The sequence below is a fragment of the Phaenicophaeus curvirostris genome, chromosome 11 (genome assembly GCF_032191515.1).
Source record: "Phaenicophaeus curvirostris isolate KB17595 chromosome 11, BPBGC_Pcur_1.0, whole genome shotgun sequence".
In the NCBI taxonomy this organism is placed as follows: Eukaryota; Metazoa; Chordata; class Aves; order Cuculiformes; family Cuculidae; genus Phaenicophaeus; species Phaenicophaeus curvirostris.
The window spans coordinates 13,778,067-13,790,577 of NC_091402.1; the positions used below are offsets into that span (position 1 = coordinate 13,778,067).

The 12,511-nt window shown below is 47.7% G+C and overlaps 1 protein-coding gene across 1 annotated transcript in view; it reads left to right on the top strand.

Annotated features, from left to right (window-relative positions):
• The first annotated feature begins 4,708 nt into the window (after nucleotides 1-4,708).
• The window catches only part of LMCD1 (LIM and cysteine rich domains 1), a 34,990-nt gene continuing 27,187 nt past the window's right edge, over nucleotides 4,709-12,511 (top strand). Inside the window, exon 1 of the mRNA XM_069866010.1 lies at nucleotides 4,709-4,815. Coding sequence (XP_069722111.1) covers nucleotides 4,789-4,815 — 27 coding nt within the window. The 5' untranslated portion in view covers nucleotides 4,709-4,788. The remainder of the gene's footprint in view (nucleotides 4,816-12,511) is intronic.

Below are 12,511 nucleotides of genomic sequence, written 5' to 3' on the forward strand. Positions count from 1 at the left end.
AAATAAAGCAATTCTGAATAGAACCTTTCTGTTACCCCAGCACTGCCTCTCTCCTGCAGCAGGGCTTCAGCCTCAATAATCTGCTCTGTACACATCTGATCTCTTCAGCCTGCACTCCACAGCCTGACCTTGATTCGTCAGCCAGGCAGCTTCAAGCCAACATTGCTCCATGTCACCTCTCCACATCCCCTGGGACTTGTCCCCTTCTCTTGAGAAACCTGAGCAGGGAAAATGTCTGGGATCAGGGCAGGACACTAGCAGTCGTCCCTGCACACAAGTGAAAGCAGTGAAAATGAAGTTGTGGCTCAAGGACTGGTCTCCCTTGAGTCCTTGCTTACGTATATTGTGTGTCCACAAAGCTCCATGTAAGCATGGATGACATCCACCAAGCTACCGGTGTCCAGGCAAGGCTCCTTCTCCCCATGGGCAAGACACATGGGTTTGTGTCTGCCATGATGTCAATCCAGATCTGAGGTTTGGCATGAAGGACCACACTGAGCACATTGCAACCCACCTCATGCCAAGGCCAGATCCTGCCATGGTGTGTACTGTGTGTCCCTGGGCACACCGCAGATAGTGTGTGCCACAGCAAGGGTTAGCTCATGAGTGGTGGTGAAAGAGGGGACAGAGGAATCTCCAGCCCAGTGAGCCAGATCTGGTAGACCATCGGCCATCAGCAACAACTCTGGGAGTTTGTCTTAATCCAGAAAGCACCTGTCTGCACCTCAGCACCTGAGAACCTCTCCTTTTTCATCCTCTTCATCCCACCTTGTGGTGAGCCTCTGTTGCATGAGGATAAAGCCTTTGAGCTGGGCTCTCCAGACGCAGCTATGATGCACAGACTAGAGAGCTGGGCTAGGCACACTGCTCCCTCTCTGCGAGTAGAGTGTCTAGTAAGAGTATGCGAGGAGCAGAGAGGACATGGCTTTCGTTATCCAGATTCAAAAGTCTGAAGGGCTGGGAAGCAGCTTGCTCCATTCCTCAAAGCCATGGCAGGGATATAAATGAGGAATAAAGCTGCAAACTCAACTGAGTAGACTTTGCAAAATCCATCTTAGAAAGTACAGATTCTGACCTGAGAAATGGGTATTGCTTAAGATGCTTTAAATCACAGAGAATGATGCACTAGGAGAGACAGCCCTCCACAGATGACCTAATCCATCTTTCCCTCCCCTGTCCTCAGTGACTCCAATAAACCCCTGACCTTGCAAACCAACAAAGACAAACTCAAAGGAGACAGGAAGTCTGGCTTCACCTTCAGCATCTTGTCAGAAGGAGGAAGGAGCTCTGCTTGGTTCAGAAACAATTACTAATGCCAGCCTTTTACTGCTATTATATCAGCTAACAACTATGTTTTTGTCCACAGTACAGGCTTCTGCCTTCAGAGCTCAGCTGACTGTCGAGTGCACGGCAGCAAGCAATAGTCTGGTGACATCTCTGCGGGGATAGTTCTGTCCTGATAAAAGCTGATGGTGAATCAACAGGAAGCTGAAATCTCTGTTTCTCATAATTGAGCATCTTTCCCCTTTGCCCATTTGTCGACAATTTACGGGGAATGACTACTGCAGAGATTTAGCTGTGTTTAGTCATAGGATGATTTTGTCTCTTCCTAGCAAAGAGCTAAGTATAGCGCAGACTCATTATTCAGAGGCCGTCAGTGATAACTGGAGTTGGCATCCTTCCCGAGGCGTAGTTTGAGCGGCCAGGTCCTCCTTGGAGCCGACTTTAACTTGCCTTTGTCTTGCCTTGACTGCATTTCACTCTGCTGTGCAACCTGCCGTGATGCGAGAGCAGAGCTCATCCTCAAAGACAACATTTATGGTTGTTTATTCCTGATGACAGGCTGAATTGTTCAGAAACCTAGAAACTAAACCACTCACCATCCAGCTTGGCTGAGTTTCCCATCTCTGAGAGCAGCCACTGTCAGGTGCTTCTCAAGGGGTTTCTGACCATGAGAAATAACACACCCTTGACATGGCTTCTATCGCTTGTCATAATTAATTTGTGTTATCATTAATTTCAACAGTTCCAGATGTATTTTATTGTAAATATAGGCATCTAGGATGTTTTTAAATCTAATTCTAATCTTGGTTAGTTCTCACTAAATGGGGAGAGCCTGACCATTTCCCTGGCACCCACAGCCTGCTGGTACACAGTTTTACGACTGCTTTTTAAAACTAAAACGAAGAAACAAACAAAAAAACCAAAACGAACCCGGCACATTTACATGTAGCATTTCCATGCAACACAGATTTGCCATCCCCAAACAGGTTATTTTGTCTCCATGCTTCTGCAAAGTGAGTCTCTCGGCTCCGAGGAGTGTGGGAGCCAACATCGTCCCTGCTGGGGCCAGGCAGCAGCAGAGCAGCGTCAGTGCTCCCTGCTGAGTGCTGGCCCATCACCTCATGCCTTGTGGCTCCCAGAAATCCCTTTGTAAGTTCTTTCCTATTTCCCAGGTGGCTGTGCGTGTGTGTGCGCATTGGGAAAGTGAGATAATGTCACCCTATTGCCATCTCAAATGTTTCCTGGGGCTGCCAAGCCCTTCTTCATGGCATGGGTTTGAAAAACAATATCTCTGTGCTGTCCCCTCTGCTTGCTCCCAAAGTGCCTCTGGAAGATCATGTTCAAATGCCCTCCGCAGTGGGACTTCATGCTTCCAGAATTTCTCTTCTGCCTTTGCTTTTTAACCCAGATTTTTTTGAGGATATTTAAATACCTCTTCTAAGAAAAACACAGACATTTGTTCTGCATGTCAGGGCACATTCCCACTCTTAGGGAGGTCATCAGGCATTGATGCCTTCGGCCTGTTTGCTGTATCAGGTCAATATTACCTACAGAGCTCCATCCTGATTTCTCTTGAATAGAGTAAACCCCTTTCTCCTGGGCTGGATCCTGGGAGGCATTGACTGTTCAGTCCTACGGTGGAGAGAGAGAGAGCATCCCACACTGCACATGGGTGCAGAGGAGAGCCCAGCACTCATCAGCTGTAGAATGACACCATCGCTGCCTCTGGGTGAATTTGAGGCATAATTGGAGAATTCAGACACCTAGTTTCCTCTGAGACACTGTGCAGATTTACCCTTCTTTGCATGGACTGAGGTAATGCATCCCATAGCTGGAAGAGGCAGAAAGTCCTTATTTTCTTCTGCAGACTGCGGAACCATGTAGGAAACAAAGCAGAGTGTGGCTGGAGCATGAGATGGGAAATACAAGCACATGCATTGTGTTCCCAGTCTGCTCCCAGTGAGGTACCAGTCTTTGCTGCCGTTCACTTGGTTTCCTTTCCATATGGCGACTGTAAATAGCCTTCATTTCAGGAAAGCATATCCAGGCGCTGGGGAAAAAAAGCAATATGAGCTCTAATAAACCCTGCCAGGGTCACATGTGGAAGTAGATGAGCAAAAGGGACATCATTAATCATGAAGTATTCTCAGAAATCAAATACAAGTCAAAATGAGCCCAGGGTATCTGTTTCCCTTCTCTGTGGGAATGTGTGCAAGAAATTTCAGAAAAAAAATATACCATCATGGGAAATATTAAATCAACACCAGAGTTTAGGATGTTTTTTTCTCCAAATTGCAGTTGTAAAGAGACGGTTCAGTCCCGAACTGCAGTTGTGTTCCTTGCTTCTGGTGTCTCTGCTTTGATTGCAGGCCATAAGGAGGCAGCCGGATCCTGGTTTCTGTGATTTCAGCACTGTTTTTTCCTGGGCTCAGGGATGAGGAGGAGGAGAAAATAGCAGGGACAGCAGAAAGTGGGGGACTGGGGGAGAGAGCTGGGAATGGGAGCTTGTGGACCTGCACAAAGGGGCTTTGTGCTGGAGCTCCCAGCCAAGGCAGGAATGCTCAATGAAATCTGAAAATAAGCCCTTGCTGTTTCATGTAAAAACAAACTCCAAAAGGCAAGAGATGAACATTCAACACTTAACATACACTGAAATAGCAAGAGAAACATGCTTTTGAGCAGTTTCTTCCGTTAAAAACATTCCAAGCTGTCTTCTCTGATAAACTGTCCCAGCACATTCCTGTCCAGTTCAGGAAATCGATGTCCCTGCACTTGGTTCCAGAGCCTGGGACAGCAGGAGAGCGGGACAGAAGGACAGAAAGACAGTGGGGCAGAGGATGGCAGGGCAGGAGGGCAGTGGCACAACCTCCAGCTCAGCCACGTAAGGTAGAATTCACGCTTCTCTGGGGCGCGAGCGCCTAAAAACACCAGGGATATCATTTTTCTTTGCTTTTTTCTCTTTTTTTTTTTTCTTAAGCCCTAGGTGCTCCGGTGGGGACTACGCTGTGCTGTGCTGTCTTTCCCTGTCCTGTCCTGTCCTGTCCTTCCCTGTCCTGTCCTTCCCTGTCCTGCCCTGTCCTGTCCTGTCCTGTCCTGCCTTGCCTTCCCTGTCCTGTCCTGTCCTGCCCTGTCCTTCTCTGTCCTGTCATGCCCTGTCCTGTCCTTCCCTGTCCTGTCCTGTCATGCCCTGTCCTGTCCTGTCCTGTCCTGTCCTGTCCTGTCCTGTCCTTCCCTGTCCTTCCCTGTCCTTCCCTGTCCTGTCCTGTCCTGTCCTGCCCCGTCCCGTCCCACCCTGCCCTGCCCTGCCCGCTCTCCCCTGCGCGATCCCCCGCGCTGAGCGCAGCCCGCGCCTCGTTCCCCTTGCCCCGCCCCCCTGCCGCCATTGGCCGGGGCGGTTTCCCGCGGGCAGCGATTGGCTGGGGGCGGCCCGGGGGCAGCCGCTGTCGCCAATGAAAAAGGCGCCGGGCGGGCGGCGCCCCGGGCGAGCGGCGGGCGCGGCGCGGGATGGAGCTGAGTCCCGGCGTGCAGAAGGTGGGTGCGGGCCGACCGACCTGGGCGCCCCGGGGATGCTTGGTTTTCCGCTTTACCCCTTTCCGGGTGTCCCTTGCCCGGTCAGGGCTCGGGGCTCGGCTGCGCGTTCGAGCACAGGCGGCGGGGGGCTGGCTGCGCACCCGGGAGCCGCGGCCACCGGCTGGGCTGTCAATCTGAATTCTTTTTCCCCTTTCCTCCCCAATATCTTCTCCCCAATATCTGCTGCCCCGTGGCAGCCTGTGCTGTGCCAGCAGCTGTCCTTGCTCCCTAAACCCGGGAGGTGCTGGACCCCCTTGGGTCTGAGCGATAAACACTCATCGAACACCCAGCGTTCTGGTAGTGTCTTGCTCCCGTTTAATTTTTCTTAACTTTTATGTGGCCTGATTCAAAACTCACTGGATTCCTCCTGAGTAAAACTCCAGCCGTTCTCCTTACCCTGGTTTTGAGTAAAGAACTGAAACGGTGGATGGAAAGAGGAGTGTCGCAGAGCATGAATATTTTGTGGGTTTTTTTAATGCTCGGGGTTAAGTAGTCTCTGAAGTGCTTCAATTTTTCTCATATCTCAACAGGGCAAATCTAACTGTTCATTGTGGCCATGCGGGCACTGGGTCTGCCCAGCCACAGCGTCCAACCATATTATCTGGGTTTGGTTTTGTTTCTGCTCAAGAAATCTACTTTAACAAAGCTTTTGCTGGAGGAGCAACTGGTTGTTGTTGAAATTAACTTGCATAGGGCTCTGTTTGCTGCTGCTCTGAGCTTGTGTCCCTGGAGGCAGTTGCTTGTCTCCTTTTAGACCTCCTGGAAAGTGTTCGCTCCTGGTGCTCAGGCTGTCAAAGGTTTGCTTTCCCCAGGAAATTCCAGATCTCTGCCACAGTATCTTTGGATGAGCCCACGAACCAGAATAACTGAAATGCCCGCTTGGCATAGCGTTAAGCTGAATGGAAGGGATTTTAATTGCTAAATAAAAAAACGTGGAATGGATTGTTGGGTAGCAGCTGCTCTTATGACCTTCCTTGCTGTACCTTTGTCACTGCATAATTAGGAGATGAGTTAAACACCTAATGTCAGCACTTCTCCGTTTCCACACTGTTGTAATCCCATCTCTTAATGCCAGATGGCCCCAACCAGGCAGTGCTGAGCGCTGTGCCCTGTGTCTGGCCTCCATGGGTCTAGCAGGGCACAAGGGCACCTCTGGCTATTCTGGGGATGGTTGGCACCTTTAGCCATGAACTTCTATAAGAAATTTCTTGCCACTGCTGTCCTAGGAGATCCTTCCCTGACTGTCAGGATGGGAAGATCAGCCTGTCCATTGCTGAGGTGTAGCGTTCTCTCTCCTGCTAAGTTTGAACTGTGCTGCTGCTGGTTCCAAGGAAAACTATTTGTGCTATTTTTTTTTTTTTTTAAACTGGATGCTCCTTGCAGGTTGCCCTGGGCAAATGTTGGTGTTTGGCAGTGGGCCTTGCTGTCTGTGTTGCAGTTTGGGTGCCCAGGGCTGTGCCCTGCAGTCCCCACATCACGCTCCCCTTTGCAGTCTGCAGTGCAGGGCTCCCGTTCTTCACCGGTCCTACCTGAAATACCTGATTTTTTGGAGAGATGTGAGAGGTTCTTCCTTCTCTCCCTTCCCTCATCCTTCCAGCTCTGCCCACCTTCCCTGTTCCTGCTGAACCTGTTGGCTGCCCACCAAAGGGATGCTATCGGTACTTGCTAGGGAGTGCAGGCTTCCCCAGTGCAGCTCCATGGGGTGACCCTGTCCCTGCAGGTGCGTGGAAGTGGCCAGGGCTCAGCAAGGACCTGCTGGGTGGGTCTTCTCTGGTGTGGCATCCCCAGAGACTCAGAGCAATATGTCTTCTGCCAGCAGGTCTCTGTTGCTGATAGCTCTTGGGCATGTCCGTAGGGTCCTGGGTGCCACAAGCTCAGTAATGAGGGCACCTTTGGGTGCCAAATGGAGGTGCTCAGGAAGCTCATGCTAGGCACCACATGGAGACTGATCCCACAAGCTGACCCTTTTTCAAGGGCAACTGTGATTATAGGTTGTGTGGTGTTTGCTGGCCTGTGGTCAGTCCATTTTTGATAACAGCTCAATTCCTACCTTGCCCAGAGCGCTGCTCACAGGGTGTGGGAGACCCTGAGTGGGGTAAAGCCCCTTCCAGCAGCCCCAGGCTGGGGAACCCATGTGGGAGGGAGTGAAGAAGCAAGGCAAGACAGAGGCAACAAGGAGAGCTGAGCAAGTCTGTGCTGAGGCATCTTGGCTTGTATCAGAAACGGCGTGACCAGCAGGTCCAGGGAGGTTGTTCTCCCTCTGTACTCGGCACTGGTGAGACCGCTCCTCGAATCCTGTGTTCAGTTCTGGGCCCCTCACCACAAGAAGGATGTTGAGGCTCTGGAGCGAGTCCAGAGAAGAGCAACAAAGCTGGTGAAGGGGCTGGAGAACAGGCCTTATGAGGAGCGGCTAAGAGAGCTGGGGTTGTTTAGCCTGGAGAAGAGGAGGCTGAGGAGTGACCTCATTGCTCTCTACAACTACCTGAAAGGACGTTGTAGAGAGGAGGGTGCTGGCCTCTTCTCCCAAGTGACAGGGGACAGGACAAGAGGGAATGGCCTCAAGCTCCGGCAGGGGAGGTTTAGGCTAGACGTTAGGAAAAAATTCTTTACAGAAAGGGTCATTGGGCACTGGAACAGGCTGCCCAGGGAGGTGGTTGATTCACCTTCCCTGGAGGTGTTTAAGGCACGGGTGGACGAGGTGCTGAGGGATATGGTTTAGTGTTTGGTAGGAACGGTTGGACTCGGTGATCCGGTGGGTCTCTTCCAACCTGGTTATTCTGTGATTCTGTGAGGAGCAGAAATACACCCCGGTAAAGCCATCTCTGCACTAGACCCATCTCCCAGGACCTTCTTAAGCATCATCCACAGGGGATGGAGCACTGAGGCTGTGCACAGCTCTGTGTAAGAGGGCTTACAATGCACCCTGGAAGACTTGAGTGCAGGAACTGTCAGAGCCTCTCCAAAATATGTGGCTGGATGCTTAGTTCCCCTTGGAGGAAGGGTGAAGAACAAGGTGTCCTCTTTAATTTCACTTAAATCTGTGAAGAGAATAGCACAAACTCTCTGCATTGGAAAGTGCAAAAGACCTCTGCTGTGTGAGGTCTTCTCATGGCTGCTTGTGGGCAGGCAGTGCGGAGAGTAACACGCGCTGCGTGGGGCGAGGGACGTGTGATGTCCTGTGTCTGCACAATTGTTCTAAGGAGCTGCCTGTCACCTGAACTGGAACTGGGCTTGGTAGTATAAAAAAGGAAAAGTCTCAGCTAGTTTGCACTTCAGAAGAGATATGAAATGACATAATAAAAACAAGAAAAAAAAAAAAAGCAGACTTTGCCTTGCTGTCTGAATAATATACGTCCAAAGACAAATGGGCATCTTCTCAGTAGACGGCTGTTTAATTTCCTGAATCGCGAGAAGGGCACTTTTTCTGGGCATGGGGTGGAATACTGTCAAATTTTAATTTAGCTTGGCAGTGTCGCACAACCAGTTTGAGCAAGTCGGGGAAGGCAAGTCTGGAACTCATTAGGGCTTGTTGCAAGGCCTTGAAAATTTGATTTTCAATCACTGTTGGGTTTAATTATTGTTGATGTCTTGCCTAGCATATTATGGGATTCTTTTTGAGGAAATTAAAACAGCATGAGTGGGATGGCATTCTGTTTGGCAAATGGGTTGTTTAGATTAAATTCTAAATGGAGAGTTAAAACTCGCAACAAAGATAAAGCATGATGGCTGGCATTTTGTACATTACTGGAGCTGGTTCAGCTGGACCATGCAGGCAGCAGGATTTGTGTCCCGTTCTCCCTAATTTCAGTCCATTTTTGTCAGAAGAAAATAACCCACTAAGCTAAGAGCACTGTTCAAAGCCAAGGTAAAGTTTACTCAGTTAATACAAATTTTGTTCTTTAACTTTTTCTTTCTTTAGTTCTTCAGCACAAGTGTTTGCAAACATCTGAGGCAGACTGTAGGACAGGAAAAAAGCCTTGATGCTGCTATGATAAATCACACCAGTGAATGCCAGAGTCTGGGTGACTTGAGGGTTTGAGGGAAGGTAGAAGCCTCCCTTCTCCATCAGCGAAGTATCTGGATACTTGAAGACCCCTCTGCAGATGTGGATGTTAACAGTGCAAAGGTTTGGGAACTTGCCCTTTCTAAAGTCCAAAAAATTTAGACCTTTTCAAAAAAAATTCGAGGAATACCTTGGAGACTTAGCTTTTTCATTCATCTTTTCATAAGCTGTATCTCTTCATATAGGTGTACAGGATCTTTAAGCTGAAGCCCTAGCTAGGTTTTGCCCTCAGCATGGAGAGTGCTAGGCACTCCTCCGCAGTGCCTGGGCAGATGGTTGGCTTTGTGGGGAGAGACACTCTGCTCCCAAATAATGAGGGTTATACCCACAAGCAGTCTTCCGCATGATCCATCTGCGAAGTCTGTTTTGTCCAAAACCACTTCTAAGCAATCTGGGCACACAGTGATAAGATGGCAAGCGCTGTAACTGCACTGAGTATGCCTTCAAAGTTAGTAATTTTAAAGTACAAGCGCCTGTTTGCATAAAGGTGGTCAGTAACTGTACCAGCAATTTAATCTCTGCTGTGGAAAGTTGAACCTCAATTTTTAACAATTAGACCACTGAATGTTATTTATCCCTTGCAGAGTTCTTTCATGTTTGCTATTTCTTGTTATAGTCACCACTAGCAGAAGCTCAAAGATTCATTAGAATTTGGTACTTTCTCTGTAAAACCTCCTCTTGATGGACAAGAGGTTTGGTCCATGTGTCGGTGACAGGAATTACATGTGGTCAGTGGCCTGGGGAGATAGCTGTATCATGCCATGTGCTGCTCTTTGAAAGCTGGTTTGTACTTGTGGGACTGAAACCCTTGCTCCAATAATGGGGTCACTCTGTTGGAGCCCAGGGGAGGAAGCATTGCAGCAGCTGTCATAGGGAAACAGATGTTGATCTTAACCTGAAACCTGCTTAGCTCCCAGAAAGTATTTATAGATATGAAATCATAAGGCAGCACATGGGTTAAAGAGCTTATTTTGGGACTTGGACTCAGAGCTAAATTGAGTCCCATAAAATACAATTTACAAGTTACAAAATCCCTCTCGTCCTGCAGGGAGGCAGTGTCTGGAGTATTTGCTTAGGCTGAGTTTTTCCTTTTTAAAAAAAGGAAATATTGTGTTTCAGCCATTCAGGAAAGGAGGTGTTCAAATGTCCTAGCTTGAAGCTATTGCTCCATTTAAAGATGGGGCTCAGCAAAAGGGTAATATTTTAGGGCGGCTATTTGCAATTTTTGGAAGAGCAAGAGTTCCCTAATGCTAGTTACTAGCCTAATTCCTCATACTTTAACTTACCTACTCTGAACCCTTTCACTTCATCACATTACTGAAAGCCTCCAAACTGCTCCAGAGCAGTTATTGCCCTTTGCAATGGGGAACTATTTCCTCTTGCTGGGCATACTGGTTTTGCAGTCCCCTGCAGGTTAGGGTCTGTGTTTTCATGAGTCGAATAAGGTGTGTTAAAAGCAGTTGATACAACTAAAATGCATAGCGGCATTGACTTAATTGCTGACAGATAAGGCATCATAAACTGCTAATGTTTGCTCGCTAGATGTGATGTCTCAAAGCTGTTCAGGAGTGTCTCTTCTGAACTGATCACAGGCAGGCAAAAAAGGAAAGCTTGTTCTTCCTTGTCATGAGGAGGTGAGTGACACCAGTGAATTAAATGAGCACTAGTGAACAAGTTGAATGGCTTGCTTGAAAGTCAAACAGTGCTGATAAAACTGGGGAAATGGAGAAGGATGGTGGAATAGTAGGAAAGAAGGGAGGTAAAGGTTTTTTTCCTGCTAGTCTTTAATTGTGGATGGTGTTAACTGTATTTCAGATGTGCACAAATGTGTTTCTAGGAAAGTAACTTTTGCTTCTGCCTGTGGTGTTAAAGCCTTGGTTAAGAGAACCACTGAAGCAGCCAAGTAGCTGTTATATACAAACTGCTGTGCAAATTTCACTATTAATTTCTATCACAGTTGTATGTGTCTGTTGGAAGTTCTAAATGCAGGGGGTTTATTGCCTCACCTACCCAGACAATCTGTCAGGATTGCTTTTTACGTAGTCTTTGGCAAATTATACCAGATAGTGTTTCATTGGGAATGAACCAGTTGTAACATGACAGATTATTCTTCCTGTCAAAGCAATGCAGAAAAGCACATTTACCCAAAAGTATTGTGGCTGGTTGTTCATGCGCTACCAGTCTTTGGGGTGGCACAGCCCCCTCAGCTTCTGTGTTAGGGTTTAGGGCATCACCAGCTACAAAATGAACTTGGACTTAATAACTTGTTGTTTCTGAAGCCTTGGAAATGTCACTCAAAAGCACCTCACCTTATTTTCCCTCTCTAGAAGAGGCTAACTTGTGTCATGATTATGAAGTTCCAATGGAAAAAGTCCCCTGTGTTCCTGTCGCGCGTGCTGCCAAGTCTGCTTGGACTACCAAAGAGCATCCACAAGTGCCAGCTACAACAGACTGCAGGAGGACAGCCAGCTGGCTCCTCTCAGCCGTGTGTCTTAATCCAGAGCATCAGGATATAGCAACTGAGCAGTATTTCTCCAAGTGTAAAGTACCTGTTCCAAATCTGGACACTTAGGATAGGAATGCAGACATACAGTCCCAGAGGCTGGTGTGACAACTTCTTAATAGCTGTGAGAGGGCTGCTAACTTACTACAGTATTTATCTTAAACTTTTCATGTCTAAGCCTTTTTTTTTTTGCATTCTTGCACAGCTGGGTAGGCCCTTTGAGAGTTTTGAGTTTTGTCATAGTTGCCAGATCCTATGGAAGACTTGGAACTGGGACAGTGAAGCTGCAGCTCAGGTAAAATGCAAATACTAGAGCTCAGAAGATATTTAGGAGTACCATATCAGTGGTTTTGTACAGAAATTTGATGAATGCAGTTCAGGTGCAACACGTCAGTACACAGAGGGACCCCCTCATTCCTGGTGATAGTTCAGCACCCTCTCCTTGCGCTTGAGGTGGGATGGACTATGAAAGTAATTGATGGTTAGAATGAGACATCTGAGCACTCTGGAACTCAGCACAGCTGCTGTTAAATTTAAGTGGGTTCTTCCCATTCTGTACACATACACACAGGTTGGTTTGGTCTTATAATTAAGACCCAGTATATTGCTTGTGGAAAAATCTGTTCATCTCTGAAGTTTGCCCTTCTCTTATCATTAATTCACACATTGTTAGTGAAGAAAGGAATGCTGCCAACTATGTGCTCTTGGAAGAATGAGATATTTGCAGAGGCGCTGGTTCTGTTGTATCTCTGTCATCCTGTAGGTTGGGATCTGGCAGCTCCATTGAAATAGTTTTCTCAAATATCTGTGCCTTTCCCTGGTCTTTATGTTGCTAAAATAAAAGGCAACAAACTTCTTGCTTTGCAAAGGTTAATATCAGTAAGTGCTTCCAGTATTCCAAATGATACCAACTCATTCTCCTGTAGAGAGAATTTGAAATGAAAGACAGTCTTTTATGACTTTTTTTTTTTAATGTGAGTGTGGTAATTTGGATAACTGTGCTTAGAATCGGGCAGGGAAACAGATTGCTTTTGGATCATGATTACAATAGATGACTTCTGTCTTTGAAAAGAAGAACGAATCAAAACAAT